Source organism: Pristiophorus japonicus, chromosome 9 (genome assembly GCF_044704955.1).
Source record: "Pristiophorus japonicus isolate sPriJap1 chromosome 9, sPriJap1.hap1, whole genome shotgun sequence".
Classification (NCBI taxonomy): domain Eukaryota; kingdom Metazoa; phylum Chordata; class Chondrichthyes; family Pristiophoridae; genus Pristiophorus; species Pristiophorus japonicus.
Window position 1 is genome coordinate 24713389 of NC_091985.1, and position 16341 is coordinate 24729729.

The following is a 16341-nucleotide window of genomic DNA, read 5'->3' on the forward strand; positions in this document are numbered from 1 at the left end:
CTGGGGAGATCAGGACTGGCCTTGATTGTGTTGCGAGTCCCCAGCGATTGACCCACTGACACTCACTGTCGCAGTGCATGCATGAAGATTGGTCACTGGGGCGTGGTATCAGCTAGCACCTGAACCACACTCCAGCAAGTGACAGCACCTTCAGGACAGGAGAGGAGAAAATTCTAAAAACAAAATATAAAAACCGAAGAATACAACGGAGCATTCTATGGGCCCAAAATTGTCCAGGAGTTGCTTCGTTTTTTTTTTAGCAACTTGATTTTTCGAGAGTATCTTAAAAATCGTCATTTTGCACATTCAATTTGCGCCATTGTAAGTGAGTTAGTTAGGATTTTTTTAAAGTTTAGTTTAGTTTTTTCAAAAGGGGGCGTTACCAGCTATACACGCCAATTTTGGCCATTTAAGCCACTCCAGCAAGTTGCTCCAAACTAACTTAGACCAACATATGTGGCCACTTGTGGCCGCACAGAAAACCCTTGCGGAGAGTTAAGAAATCAGCGCAGATAGCCAGAGATGAGGGGGGGCCGGGGGGGGAGAAGGGAAGTGGAGAGGACTTAAGGAAGTTGTCCTAGAAATAGTGGATACATTGGTGATCATTTTCCAACATTCTACTGACTCTGGATCAGTTCCTATGGACTGGAGGTTAACTGATGTAACACCGCTAGTTAAAAAAGGAGGGAGAGAAAACAGGGAATTATAGACTGATTAGCCGGACATCGGTAGTGGGGAAAATGTTGGAATCAATTATTAAAGATGAAATAGCAGTGCATTTGGAAAGCAGTGACAGGATCGGTCCAAGTCAGCATGGATTTATGAAAGGGAAATCATGCTTGACAAATTTTCTAGAATGTTTTGAGGATGTAAAGTGGACAAGGAAGAACCAGTGGATGCGGTGTATCTGGACTTTCAAAAGGCTTTTGACAAGGACCGACACAAGAGATTAGTGTGCAAAATTAAAGCACAGGGTATTGGGGGTAATGTATTGACATGGATAGAGAACTGGTTGGCAGACAGGAAGCAGAGAGTCGGAATAAACGGGTCCTTTTCAGAATGGTAGGCAGCGACCAGTGGGCTGCCGCAGGGTTCAGTGCTGGGACCCCAGCTATTTACAATATACATCAATGATTTAGATGAAGGGATTGAATGTAGTATATCCAAGTTTGCAGATGACAATAAAGCTGGGTGGCAGTGTGAGCTGTGAGGAGGATGTTAAGAGGCTGCAGGGTGACTTGGACAGGTTAGGTGAGTGGGCAAATGCATGGCAGATGCAGTATAATGTGGATAAATGTGAGGTTATCCACTTTGGTGGCAAAAACAGGAAGACAGAATATTATCTGAATGGTGACAGATTAGGAAAAGGGAAGGTGCAACGAGACCTGGGTGTCATGGTACATCAGTCATTGAAGGTTGGCATGCAGGTACAGCAGGCGGTTAAGAAAGCAAATGGCATGTTGGCCTTCATAGCAAGGGGATTTGAGTACAGGGGCAGGGAGGTGTTGCTACAGTTGTACAGGGCCTTGGTGAGGCCACACCTGGAGTATTGTGTACAGTTTTGGTCTCCTAACTTGAGGAAGGACATTCTTGCTATTGAGGGAGTGCAGCGAAGATTCACCAGACTGATTCCCGGGATGGTGGGACTGACCTATCAAGAAAGACTGGATCAACTGGGCTTGTATTCACTGGAGTTCAGAAGAGTGAGAGGGGACCTCATAGAAACGTTTAAAATTCTGACGGGTTTGGACAGGTTGGATGCAGGAAGAATGTTCCTGTTGCTGGGGAGTTCCAGAACCAGGGGTCACAATCGAAGAATAAGGGGTAAGCCATTTAGGACCAAGATGAGGAGAAACTTCTTCACTCAGAGAGTGGTTAACCTGTGGAATTCTCTACCGCAGAGTTGTTGAGGCCAGTTTGTTAGATATATTCAAAAGGGAGTTAGATATGGCCCTTATGGCCAAAGGGATCAAGGGGTATGGAGAGAAAGCAGGAAAGGGGTACTGAGGTGAATGATCAGCCACGATCTTATTGAATGGTGGTGCAGGCTCGAAGGGCCGAATGGCCTACTCCTGCACCCAATTTCTATGTTTCTAGGACCTTGCAAAGCACTAAACACCTTCACAATAACATTCAAGAAGCATTAAAAACCATCAATAATAAATAAAAAATAAAACTCAAGTCCCACCGTCCTAACTCACCCGAGAAGTCAGCGGGTCGGCCGGTGCGAGAGGCCACTCAGCCGGAGATAGGTGCGAGAGGGACCACCGGGCGGGAGAGCACAGGGAAGTAGGCTCACAGAACACACAACACAGGCTGCTGGCTGCAGGAATCAACCAGGCTGCAACAGGCTTGGGTGGGGGGGGGGGTGGTGACGGGGTGGACAATGAAGGGAGAGAGATGTCACATGACTGAAGTGGGGGGTGGAGGGGGAAGAGAACAAAAGACCTTTGGGTGTGGTCCATGTTCGTACCTTGAGGGGAGGGAGAAGTGCATAACTGCTGTGCTGCCTGCTTTGCAGCCATTTTTCATCTTTGAAAGCTTAACTTTTACTTTAAATTTGGGTGGAGCAATATGTAAGAGGAGGGCGGGCCATCATGCTCCTTTAACGATTGCTCGAGCCTTGCGCCAGCAGTTCATCCGTGAACGCTTTGCTGATGCCCGAGGGCTCAGCGACACCTATTCCGCATGGACATGTTTATTTTTTGCAGTTACTCCTAAATGTTGTGTTGATGGAACACAATTCATAGAAACATAGAAAATAGTTGCACGAGTAAGCTATTCGGCCCTTTGAGCCTGCACCACCATTCAATATGATCATGGCTGATCATGCAACTTCAGTACCCCATTCCTGCTTTCTCTCCATACCCCTTGATCCCTTTAGCTGTAAGGGTCACATCTAACTCACTTTTGAATATATCTAACGAACTGGTCTCAACAACTTTCTGTGGTAGAGAATTCCACAGGTTCACAATTCTCTGAGTGAAGAAGTTTCTCCTCATCTCAGTCCTAAATGGCTTACCCCTTATCCGAAGACTATGACCACTGGTTCTGGACTTCGCCAACATCAGGAATATTATTCCTGCCATTTCCCTTAAGAATTTTGTGTGTTTCTATGAGATCCCATCTCATTCTCCTAAATTCCAGTGAATATAAGCTTAGTCAATCCAGTCTTTCTTCATATATCAGTCCTGCCATCCCAGGAACCTTCGCTGCACTCCCCCAGTGGCAAGAATGTCCTTAGATTACGAGACCAAAACTGAACAATATTCAAGGTGAGGCCTCACCAAGGCCCTGTACAACTGCAGTAAGACCTCCCTGCTCCTATACTCAAATCCCCTCGCTATGAAGGCCAGCATGCCATTTGCTTTCTTAACTGCCTGCTGTACCTGCATGCCTATCTTCAATGACTGATGTACCGTGACACCCAGGTCTCGTTGCACCTTCCCTTTTCCTAATCTGTCACCATTCAAATAATATTCTGCCTTCCTGTTTTTACCACCATGTATCTACATTATACTGCATCTGCCATGCATTTGCCCACTGACCTAACCTGTCCAATGCACCCTGCAGCCTCTTAGCATCCTCCTCACAGCTCACACTGCCACCCAGCTTAGCGTCATCTGCAAACTTGGAGATATTACATTTAATTCCTTCGCCTAAATCATTAAATCATTAATGTATATTGTAAATAGCTGGGGTCCCAGCACTGAACCTTGTGGTACCCCACTAGTCACTGCCTGCCATTCTGAAAAGGACCCGTTTATTCCTACTCTTTGCTTCCTGTCTGCCAACCAGTTCTCTATCCACATCAATACATTACCCCCAATACCATATGCTTTAATTTTGCACACCAATCTCTTGTGTGGGACCTTGTCAAAAGCCTTTTGAAAGTCCAAATACACCACATCCACTGGTTCTCCCTTGTCCACTCTACTAGTTACATCTTCAAAAAATTCTAGAAGATTTGTCAAGCATGATTTCCCTTTCATATATCCATGCTGACTTGGACCGATCCTGTCACTGCTTTCCAAATGCACTGCTATTACATCTTTAATAATTGATTCCAACATTTTCCCCACTACCGATGTCAGGCTAACCGGTCTATAATTCCCTGTTTTTTCTCTTCCTCCTTTTTTAAAAAGTGAGGTTACATTAGCTACCCTCCAATCCATAGGAGCTGATCTAGTCTAAAAAATGTTGGAAAATGACCACCAATGCATCCACTATTTCTAGGGCCACTTCCTTAAGTACTCTGGGATGCAGACTAGAAACATAGAAAATAGGTGCAGGAGTAGGCCATTCGGCCCTTTGAGCCTGCGCCACCATTCAATAAGCTCATGGCTGATCATTCACCTCAGTACCCCTTTCCTGCTTTCTCTCCATACTCCTTGATCCCTTTAGCCATAAGAGCCATATCTAACTCCCTCTTGAATATATCCAACGAACTGGCATCAACAACTCTCTGAGGTAGGGAATTCCACAGGTTAACAACTCTCTGAGTGAAGAAGTTTCTCCTCATCTCAGTCCTACATGGCTTACCCCTTATCCTTAGACTGTGTCCCCTGGTTTTGGACTTCCCCAACATTGGGAACATTCTTCCTGTATCTAACCTGTCCAGTCCCATCAGAATTTTATATGTTTCTATGAGATTCTCTCTCATTCTTCTAAACTCCAGTGAATAAAGGCCCAGTCGATCCAGTCTCTCCTCATATGTCAATCCAGCCATCCCGAGAATCAGTCTGATGAACCTTCACTGCACTCAATAGCAAGAATGTCCTTCCTCAGATTAGGAGACCAAACCTGAACACAATATTCCAGGTGAGGTCTCACCAAGGCCCTGTACAACTGCAGTAAGACCTCCCTGCTCCTATACTCAAATCCCCTCGCTATGAAGGCCAACATGCCATTTGCTTTCTTTACTGCCTGCTGTACCTGCATGCCTATCTTCAATGACTGATGTACCGTGACACCCAGGTCTCGTTGCACCTCCCCCCTTTCCTAATCTGCCGCCATTCAGATAATATTCTGCCTTCGTATTTTTGCCCCCAAAGTGGATAACCTCACATTTATCCACATTATACTGCATCTGCCATACATTTGCCCACTCACCTAACCTGTCCAAGTCACCCTGCAGCCTCTTAGCATCCTTCTCACAGCTCACACCGCCACCCAGCTTAGTGTCATCTGCAAACTTGGAGATATTACACTCAATTCTTTCATCTAAATCATTAATGTATATTGTAAATAACTGGGGTCCCAGCACTGAGCCCTGCGGCACCCCACTGCCTGCCATTCTGAAAAGGACCCGTTTATCCTGACCATCAGGCCCTGAGGATTTATCGTCCTTCAATCCCATCAATTTCCCCAACACAATTTCCTGATAAGGACTAATTCGGATTTTCTTCAGTTCATCCTTCTCGCTAGACCCTCGGTCCCCAGTATTTCCGGGAGGTTATTTGTGTCTTCCTTCGTGAAGACAGGACCAAAGTATTTGTTCAATTGGTCTGCCATTTCTTTGTTCCCGATTATAAATACACCTGATTCTGACTGCAAGGGACCTACATTTGTCTTCACTAATCTTTTTCTTTTCACATATCACAGTTTTAATGTAAAATATATTTCATTGAAAAGTTTACAATGTACTTCATTTTAGTGTAATAAAATAGTTCTTGTATCAAACTTTACTTTAATATGACTCTTTAATAAAGTTTTTAAAGTGATCTTACTTATAAAGTTGTAAATTTACAAAAAACTTTCAATTTGAAAACAGTTACAACAACAACAAAGAAAGGCTGCACCCATCTCTCAGCCACATCTCGGTGAATGTGCACTTCTTCATGGTGGGGTGGGGGGGGGGGGGCAGGTGTTAATGTGGAGGGCCCGGCTTGGGTCTCTTCAGAGGCTGGTGCAGGGATTGCAGTGGGAGTGGCAGTTGATTCTGTCAATGGCGCATGGCCTGGCAGTGTTCCCTTATTGCAGCAGCTACCTCACACATGCCCTCCCTGATGGCCTGTGCCGTCGTTTCCTCTGTCTGACATTCCCTCCATGGTGGCCTGTGCCGTCGTTCCCACTACATCTGACATTCCCTCCCTCAGGGACACTATTCCCTCACTGATGTTTCCAAAAATCATTCCCATTTCCCGTGCCATTACTGTTATTTCTCCCGACAGTTCCGTTACCTCATCACCCACCCCACTGATGGTGTGCACGAGTGATCGGGTAAGGTCATTGCTCTCCGCACCCAATGCCATCATCTGAACCACATCTGTTGCATCCTGCATCTCAGGAGAGCGTGGTCTATTTCTCCTTCCCATCACCGTGGGTCTGCCTCATGGCACCCCCCCAGTGGGAGGCGCAAGCTGGGATGGTGGGGCCCTGGGTGTTCCATGCTGTGTCCCACCACCACTGGGAGGTGCAGGCTGGGACAGTGGGGCCCTGCGTGTTCCATGCTGCATCCCACCACCACTGGGACCCGCAACCTCGGAATTTGCGAAACCATGGAATGTCACATCAGAACTTAAACCACTATACATGGACGGGCTGAAACCAAAGAATGTCGCACCAGAACTCATGGAAGTGTTTGGCAACGCGAAGTCCGTTAACGTGGCCTCAATCATATTCATTTCAGCATTGTCCCCTTCATACATCTCCATGCCCCCCCAAGTTGGCCTGCAGGGTTGGGCTCGTACGCGTCTGAATCTTCTTCTAGATCTTCAGGATTGACATAAGGTTCTGCAAAATATAACAGAACAGTAAAATGATTAGCAGCAGAGGAGGGGGCAGGACGGGTGGCATGAGAAGGCTCACACATAGCAGGCCAGGCAGCAGGTTGACTTGGAAGGGCCACGATGAATTTTCAGGACTTACCCTCTCCCTCGCGTGTGGGCCCTCTCTTCCAACGGTGTCAGTGGGTGCAGATTTGCCGGGCCTCCTCCTGTTCGAGTTCTTTCCCTTTTGTTGTGGGACAATTTCTTCTGCAAAGATGAAAATGTAACTTTTTAGAGAGGGTGTCTTTCTGCTGGGTGGGACATATACAGCTGGTCACATTTACAATTACAATTGCATTGAATAAATGAAAATATTACTTACACTAACTACTTGACCGAGGTCCTGCCATTTCTTTTTACACTGGCTTCCAGATCTCGTGGTGTTCACCACTGCGCAGTAATCTTCTGCAACTTGGTTCCAGAGTTCCTTCATTTCTTTGGGTGGCACTTTTGTGCGACCTCTGTTGCTGGTATCCAACTCCTGCCATCTGATTTAATGGCATTAACTAGTATCTCCACTTCGTCATGCAAGAAATTCTTCGTTCTTGGTGCACATTGTTGCATTGCTGTATTGAATTGATACTCAGTGATTTTTCAAAACAGAGTCCTTATTTTGCATGCAGCAATGATTTTCACATATGCAGCATTCCTTCTGGAACTTTAGCAGCAACACAGAGCACTCAGTGATTCCAGCAGCTGATTTATTCCACAGCACTCCTTCAGGCACCAAAAATCAATCAGCTTTCTTTTCCTTTAAAAATGTGTGATTACCAATGTCATTCGCTACTTGCGCATGCGCAAACGCTCCAATGCACATGCGCAGCGCTGCCCGTACTCTTTCACACACAGGGCCCTAGCTCCGCCCCCCGCCGGCACTCTTTCACCTGCAGGGCCCTAGCTCTGCCCCCCAATGGAATCGCCACGCCGCGCCAAGCCCCTGGAGAGTCGACAGAGCGGCCAGAATCCAGGGACATTTTTTGGAGTTGTTTTGAGCCCAGGAAGTCAGCGCATCTCACGTGAGTGCGCCGAAAAAACAGGAGGGCCAAAGTTGGGCCCTATGGTACAAGTTTAGCAATTTGTGAATAAAATATTTTTTTGTATTACAGGTATTCAAATTCCCATGAAGCTTTTCAGTTAACAAGCTGGAAGGTATGCTTCAGAGTATAACCTTGTAGTCAGGGACGCGAGACCTAAAATCAAAGAGAAAACCACCAATATTGTGCAGAATTTATTACATTATGTAGTTCCATGAATATTCTATTAAGAGCCTAATATTTTCATTGTTGTACTACTCATACACCTGATAATTTTCATGCATTGTTGTGGTTTTTACGAATCTAAAGACAACCTAAGGGAGTTTTGTTTTGCAATGTGCTCAAGCTTGTACTTTCTCCCCCTGCCTCGCAAGTCAGGTACTGTACCACTAAAGTCCCAATCTTTCCCAGAAATGTAAACAAAAATATATTTAGCACATAACATACATTTCCCAAATTCTTGCAACTCAAAAAAGTATTGATGGCTGCAGTGGTCCATTTTAAAATTCAGGAACGCTGTATTGAGGTCAGGACAGCTGGACAGAATTGCAGCTGACCCACAAAGTCTGTGTTGAAACGTGGACAGAAACTCCTCTGTGCGTTCTTTTCACCCTCCTACTTTCACCATTCAAAGCTGATTGAGAAATCTGACTCAGTGAGCGAAACAGGTTTCTCTTCCTTTATATAATGGATGATCTCACAAATTGCACTTCCTGTCTTATAAATCATGATAACTGATGTTTCGGATCATTTTCAGATCCGGCCAACTAAAAATTGTTTTGTTAAAAATTTGAGTGCCCATTGATGATTCCAAACGTGTATTTTTGTTTTGCCACGATGTACATGCTTTTCCATCTTCTGAGGATTTAGATCCATTTGTCCTGGGTTTTGCTCTCTTTTCCCCCCCCCCCTCCCCCCAACCCCACACACACACACACCGACTATTTTGTGCATTGCCTAACCAAGGTTCCTGACTAGCTTGGGACCTGCTCATTAAACCAAGTTATCAAACAAGCTAGCATCCAACTGCAAGCACTGCTTAATCATTTGCCAGGTCAGGTGGTGGCCACATCACAGGACTGGAATATTTCTCATGTGGGTAGGAAAGGCGAGATAGAAAGGGAGAAACAAGAAAGAAAATAAAATGGACTTGTTCTCTGTTCACTGAAAGTTGCCCTGCCATTGCATTGCATTAATGATGAAAACTGATGAGGAGAAAGCAGTACACGGTGCTCCGGACTACTTCAGTAACTGAGTCAATTGTCGAATTGGGATGTTAAGTGGATCATCTTGGGAGATGTTTTTTTTTTAAACTACACCATGAAGAAAAATTTATATTACACACATTTTTAATTAACTTATGGATAAATCCACAACTTTTTTTATCCGCCCAGCTGATAAATACTATGTAGAGGAGATTTGATTCATTTATTCTAATACATTCAACTTACCTTTCCTTTGGGGATTCTCCCTGTGACCTCCTTGCCACTAGCCATTAGTGCTCCCATGATTACTGAATATGCCACCACACTAGAAAATGAAGCACATTACCATCAGGACACAGCAGTGTTCAACAGTTTACAGCAGAACATAACTCTACTGGCTCATACTCTGAATGTGAAGTACTTGCCCCCGACTGGTCTTGGGTAGCTATTTCACAATCCTCCTCTGCTGTAATGTGCCCTCTAAAGCAGGAATTCTCAACCAGGGGTCCGCGCCTCCTAGGGGTCCATGAAAAGGTTTCAAGGGGTCCGCCAAAAATAATTACAGGATATAGACCCTCATTTGTAAATGCAAAGTTCTATCTACGAGTCCCAGAATCAAATACACCGTGACTTCGTCTTGCCCTGGATACAGGAATAATTTTTTTTTTTTAAATAAACTTACCAAACTGCTATACTTTCTTCGTTGATCTTTCTCCAGTCACCAGAATTATCCTCAGCAAAGCTGTTCCAATTGTTCAATTTATACCTTCCCTATCCCCCCACGCTGCATTTACTGTTTCCCAGAAGATTATAAAAACCCATCCAAGCTCTGCTTTTTAAAACGGATAAGGGTTGGATTAGTTGCATCCCCTCTAAAACCTGCTTTTAACATCTGCCTGTTTTGATCAATCATATTCTTTTGGATGGAAGCTTGCACTTTCCCCTCCTTTATGCATTCTTTTAATCTGCGTTCAGCAATCTTTGATCACAAGTTTCATCATTTTGTCGCCACTGACACTGGGCTCAATTTTCCCCAGTAATTTGCGTTGTTTTTTTGGAGCAGGCTGCTTTTTTTCGCCTAAGTTTTTAAAAAAAGTTTCCCCAATCAATTTACGGCAGTGTAACTCAGTTTAGTTACAATTTTTTTTTAGGTACGGTTTTTTTTTTCCAGCCAAAGGGGATGTAACCTGCCACCTGTACCAATTCTGGCCATTTAGGCAAGTTTGGCCAGCTGAGAGTTACACCAGTTCTGCTCAGGCCAGTGTATGTGGCCTCTGCAGAAAAACCTTCCGGAGAGTTAAAGGACATCGGCGCAGGCAAGTGCAGCAGATGCCCAGACAGCAGCAGCAGGAAAGGTAAGAGAGAGGGGAGGAGAGAGGTGGGGGAGGGGGGGAAGCCTTTCGGGTGTAGTTAGGTGCAGGGACCAGGAGGGAGGAGGCCATTCGGCCTGGGATAGGGGTGGGGGAGCAGACCGGGGGGCCACTCGGCCTAGGCTCGGGGCAGGGAAGCAGACCGGGAAGGCACTCGGACCAGGGTCGGGTGGGGGAGCGGACCGGCAAGCCCTTCGGCCAGGGCTGGGGCGGGGGACCGGCAAGGCACTCGGGTCTTTTTGGGGGGGGGGGGGGGGGGGGAGGGGGGAGGGGGCAAAGAGAGCCGGACCGGCTTTAATAATTGGAGGCAAGTTGCTGCAATATATTTTAATATGTTTTTAAGTTGATGCAATGTGTTTTAATGTGTTTTTAAATTGATGCAATGTGTTTTAATGTGTTGGGAGCTGGTTGTATGTTTCACTTTGCAGCCTCAGCCCGCATGGTGTCCCTGGTTACCGTGGCAACCCGATCTTTTTGGCGCAGATCAAGGCTCCACCCCCAAAACTAAAGGCCACACCAAAATGAAGAAATCCAACGGGGAAACTCTGAACATTTTTTTTTGGCGTACTTGGGGCCCCAGAAAAACGGGCGTAACTCTTCAAGTACGCCAAAAAAAAGCTTTGGGGAAAATTGAGCCCATTGTTTCTGTTTCAAGAATCTGAACATTGCCTAAAAATTTATCTTTGCGAGAAAGAAAACTCAACTCAGGGACCAAGTCAAACAAAGGTCCGTCTTTTATCTTGTCAATCGGTTTTAATTCTTATTTTCCCCAAAGTCCAGCTCCTGTTATATATATATTTTTTCAATCTTGCTTGTTCTTTCCCAGATTAAACACTCTCCCCTTTCATTTTCTCTCTCACTACCTGAATTAACATGAGCAGCTTTCATTGAGTTTGTATTTGCACCAAGGCGTGTCCATTAAACACAGTCCACCACGTATAAATTATATACAGGGGATAAAGACAGGGCGTAACTACTGGTACAAACAATGCCAGATGTGGTATTGGAGCTCCTAGCTTGATGGGGAATCTATACAAATAGCTGATGAATTAGATTGCTTTCATAGACTGTTCAAATTGTCCAGTGGTTAAAAAAAGACTTGAATTTATATCGCGCCTTTCACAACCTCCCAAAGCGCTTTACAGCCAATGAAGTACTTTTGCAGTGTAATCACTGTTGTAATGTGAGAAATGAGTCAGCCAATTTGCACACAGCAAGCTCCCACAAACAGCAATGTGATAATGACCAGATATTGTTTTAGTGAGGTTGATTGAGGGATAAATATTGGTCAGGACACCGGGGATAACTTCCCTGCTCTTCTTTGAAATAGTGCCATGGGATATTTGACATCCATCTGAGAGAGCAGACGGGGCCTCGGTTTAACATCTCATCCGAAAGTTGGCACCTCAGACAGTGCAGCACTCCCTTCGTACTGCACTGGACTGTCAGCCTAGATTTTGTGCTCAAGTCTCCAGAGTGGGATTTGAACCCACAACCTTCTGACTCAGAGGCGAGAGTGCTACCCACTAAGCCAATGGCTGATAAACCAAGTATCCACTTGAGATGCTCCTTCAAGTATTATCTTTGAAAGAATGGCAAAGAGGATTGGAAAACAAATCGCTGAGCAGATCGCTAGGAAAACACTTCACATTCAGAGTACTCATTTGCAGAGTAATTTTCTCCTTTAGTACACTGAAAAGCAGGTTATACTCTACTAACCTGGATCCTCTTGAGAGAGGCATTAGATTGTAAAAGTAATACACCAAAGAAAGGATTAGGTTGCACACTGCATCTGCTTCCTGGTTCAAAGAGAAAATAAAACAAGCTTTATTCCTGAAAACAGCACCGTTTTTGACCAATTAAAGACAGAGAGAAGGCAGAGTACCTGTGCCAAGTACCGTGGCGAAGTGTATAAGTTTGAGGGTATATTACCCTGTAATGTTTTTCTCCCACACACCATTTAAGGGCAGAGTGGGCAACCTCCTTATAACCCTCATTATTGTGGACCAAGCTGTTCAGAGGCACGAGAGCAATTCAGAAATGACTTGTACTCTCCTTCCTGAACCTCCATTCAGCACACCCAAGCAGTATGGTTGTATCTAGGAACTCTGCAGTCCAATCTATGTTAGATTAGAATCTGCATCCCAACACTGCCACAATATGTTGGTCTTCCTAAAGTGACATTATTTAAAAGAAACATTCTCACGTTAATGAACGTTTATTCAAAAAAACACTAGTATGATCTAGAAGTAAACCTCAAACAACATTTTCACTTGTTAGAAAATAATGAAAACTGTAAATAGCAAATCAATGGTTGAAGCTGAATGTTCAGCAAGATTTCATCGTTGTTGTTGCAACAGATGTATGAAGAGTAGATTATAGGCACTTGGTGACTAACATATTTGACTCTTTTCCCCTGACCACTGAGTTTCAACTTAAACCGATTCCTTTAATGAAAAAAAAAGTGATGCGACCTGGATGACCGGACTTGTCATTAGAGAATGGGATTTTTCAGTCAGCTCTGGAAGCCTACAACTAGAATAGTCCTAGCTTGGCTAGCAATAGGAAGCTCTACTCTAACAAGCTATTAGACAGTTAAACTGCTGCAGTACCATGACGTGTACTTGGAAGTGCATCAACCTCTGCATTTACCATCCTCTGCCCAAGTAGCCCAGATTTAGATAAATGGCCAGAGTTCACTGCACATTAGGCAAGCAGAAATTCTACTTATCTAAATAACTTGGCTTGGAGACGCTTTAGCTTGGTGGTGGGTTTCACTGTGTATTACATGCCTGCTGATCAAAAAAAGACTGCAGCTAACGATTGATAATTTATTCCTCCCATCTTAAATTTGAGATGGATATTTTGAAGGAACACAAGAATAGACAAGTTATCTTGTACAAACTGCTGACTGAGAAATTGGGCTCAAGTTTCGGACCCCCGCTAGAACGGCACACATTGGAGAGGTCCGCCTAATTTGTAGAACTGAAAAAGCGCCAAATACTTACCTCGCGATTCTCTGATATCTGAAGGGCCGTTTCCAGCTCGGCGCTGCTGGGGGCGGAGCTACAGCCCTGCGCCAAAAACAGTGCCGGCAGCTGCGCGTATGCGCAGTAACTCCTGGCCCTCCCAGCGTATCCTGTCTCCGGGCAACGACCCTATCCCTGGCCAAAGGGACGTCGCCCCTATCCTGGGCCGAGTAGCCTGACAGTACTTACCTCTTCCGCGGCGGACCCCCAGCATCTCTTGGGGGCAGGCCCCGCCCAAACTCCTAGTCGGCAGTGGGACCCGCCCGCCCGGCATCTCGCTGGGGGCGGGCCCCGCCCAAAGTAGCATCCCTGTTGGCGGCGAGGCCCTGCCCGAAGTCCTGCTCGGTGGTCCGTCATCTGCTGGGGGGGCGGGCCCCGCCCGACGTCCTCGGCATTGGCGGCAGGGCCCCGCCCGAAGTCCTGGTCGGCGGTAGGACTCGCCTGACCGGCATCTCCTGGAGGGGGGGCCGTCCCAGCACGCTGTTGGAGGGCTCCTGTTGCTGCAGTAGATGAGTAGAAACTTTTATTTTTTTTATTTATTGATTGATTTTTTTTATTTTTTATTTTTTTTAAACTTTTTTTGATTGAATTATTGGTTGATTTATTAATTTATTTATCATTTATTATTGATGATGGCTCTTTATTTGTAAAAGTGAAGTGTTTAATGCTTGTAAACTTCCCTCCCCGCCCCCCCCCTCCATCTCTCGTTCCCTACGCCTAATTTATGAAATGCAAGCAAGGTTTTTCTGAGCATACAAAAATCTACACTTATTCCATTCTAAGTTAGATTGGAGTAAGTTTTTGCTGCCTAAACTTGCAAAACAGGCGTAAGTGGCTGGTAACGCCCCCTTTTGAAAAATAAACTGTTCTAAAACGAAACTATTCTAACTCACTAGAATTGGAGCAAATTAAATGCCGAGAATTGCAATTTCTAAGATACTCCATTCCAAACTAGTTGCTCCAAAAAAATAGGAGCTACTCAGGCCAAAACTTGAACTCATAGTGGGGTGCAGTCATGTCCATCTTTTGAAAGCATAATCCATCACCTCCAATTCACCATAACTAGAAATATTCTTTTGAAACCTTCAGATTATATACCCATGCCTCCAGAAATTGTGATCTTCATGTTGCTGTTCTTACCCCAAGCTCAGTGGAAAGTATCAGTGCCTTTCCTTTGCTGCTCAGGTCCTTGTACAGTGCTTCTATTTCATCATGATACTGCTGAGTCCTCTCTTCCGTTGTTTGAGTTTCCACAGAAAACAGCATGTTGCCAACTCTGATAATAAAACAATTGACACGGAAAACATTGAAAGGAAAGGGATACCCAACACATCTTATTCTTTGAAACTGTGAAGAAGTAAGTCATTTAAGAAACAAACTTTGATGCTCGTCAATTTTTGGAAGTGGGACACGTTTCTCTTTACACCCGGCATAATCGTCACCACGCCTAGAAACGGGTCCTTTTCAGAATGGCAGGCAGTGACTAGTGAAGTGCTGCAGGGCTCAGTGCTGAGACCCCAGCTCCTTACAATATACATTAACGATTTAGATGAAGGAATTGAGTGTAATATCTCCAAGTTTGCAGGTGACACTAAATTGGTGGCGGTGTGAGCTGTGAGGAGGACGCTAAGAGGCTGCAGGGTAACTTGGACAGGTTCAGTGAGTGGGAAAATGCATGGCAGATGCAGTATAATGTGGATACATGTGAGGTTATCCATTTTGGGGGCATAAACACAAAGGCAGAATATTATCCGAATGGCGGCAGATTAGGAAAAGGGGAGGTGCAACGAGACCTGGATGTCATGGTACATCAGTCACTGAAAGTGGGCATGCAGGTACAGCAGGTGGTGAAGAAGGCAAATGGTATGTTGGTCTTCACAGCTAGGGGTTTTGAGTATAGGAGCAGGGAGGTCTTACTGCAATTGTACAGGGCCTTGGTGAGGCCTCACCTGGAATATTGTGTTCAATTTTGGTCTCCTAATCTGAGGAAGGATGTTCTTGCTATTGAGGGAGTGCAGCGAAGGTTCACCAGACTGATTCCAGGGATGGCTGGACTTTCATATGAGAAGAGACTGGATCAACTGGGCCTTTATACACTGGAGTTTAGAAGGATGAGAGGGGTTCTCATAGAAACATATAAGATTCTGGCGGGACTGGACAGGTTGGATGCGGGAAGCATGTTGTCGATGTTGGGGAAGTCCAGAACCAGGGGACTTAGGATAAGGGGCAGGCCATTTAGGACTGAGATGAGGAGAAACTTCTTCACTCAGAGAATTGTTAATGTGTGGAATTCCCTACCGCAGAGAGTTGTTGATGCCAGTTCATTGGATATATTTAAGAGGGAGTTAGATATGGCCCTTACAGCTAAGGGGATCAAGGGGTATGGAGAAAAAGGAGGAATGATCAGCCATGATCTTATTGAATGGCAAGGAAGGCTCGAAGGGCCGAATGGCCTACTCCTGCACCTATTTTCTATGCTTCTAGATCAGATATACCCTGTTCTACCGCAACAATGTGCCTCCATCCCAATCTCAAAAAAAGTATACACTTCTGCACCATATTGATACCTCCGTTCTCCACACCAGCTATCCTCGCGAGCTGAGTGACCACACCTATCCGTGCTGAATGACAATATTGGATGATGGGCTTTCACCCACTGGGTTAAGACTGGCCAAACTCATGTCACTTAGGCCACTTACTAACAGAACAGAAAGCAAGAGCAATATTCATCCATCAGTCCGGGCTCGATTTGATCCAGGTCTCAATGATCCACTCCCCAGTCAGATCATTAAGATATAAAATTCAGAGAGATGAGGAAATGCCATTTGCTCCATCAAAGGCCATTCCTCTAGTGTATGACCTCTTCCATCTTGACATCTGATTGTATTTTCAATAGCACCGTTTTGTTTGCCTCTCGTCTCGATAGGCAGGCC

General features: G+C 45.2%; 1 protein-coding gene across 7 annotated transcripts in view; it reads right to left on the reverse strand.

Annotated features, from left to right (window-relative positions):
• Positions 1–16341, reverse strand: part of ttc13 (tetratricopeptide repeat domain 13) — a 96405-nt gene that overhangs the window by 35851 nt on the left and 44213 nt on the right. For 5 of the 7 annotated variants that reach the window (XM_070889186.1, XM_070889187.1, XM_070889185.1 and 2 more), the window contains exons 19-21: positions 14549–14684; positions 12099–12178; positions 9256–9334 (exon numbers count right to left, since the gene is read on the reverse strand). In XM_070889186.1, the coding sequence (XP_070745287.1) occupies positions 9256–9334; positions 12099–12178; positions 14549–14684 (295 nt within the window). Of the gene's footprint in view, positions 1–6565; positions 6736–6870; positions 6978–7092; positions 7337–7359; positions 7961–9255; positions 9335–12098; positions 12179–14548; positions 14685–16341 lie in introns of those variants that run through there. The other 2 variants (XR_011594983.1, XM_070889190.1) reach the window with 2 other exon arrangements.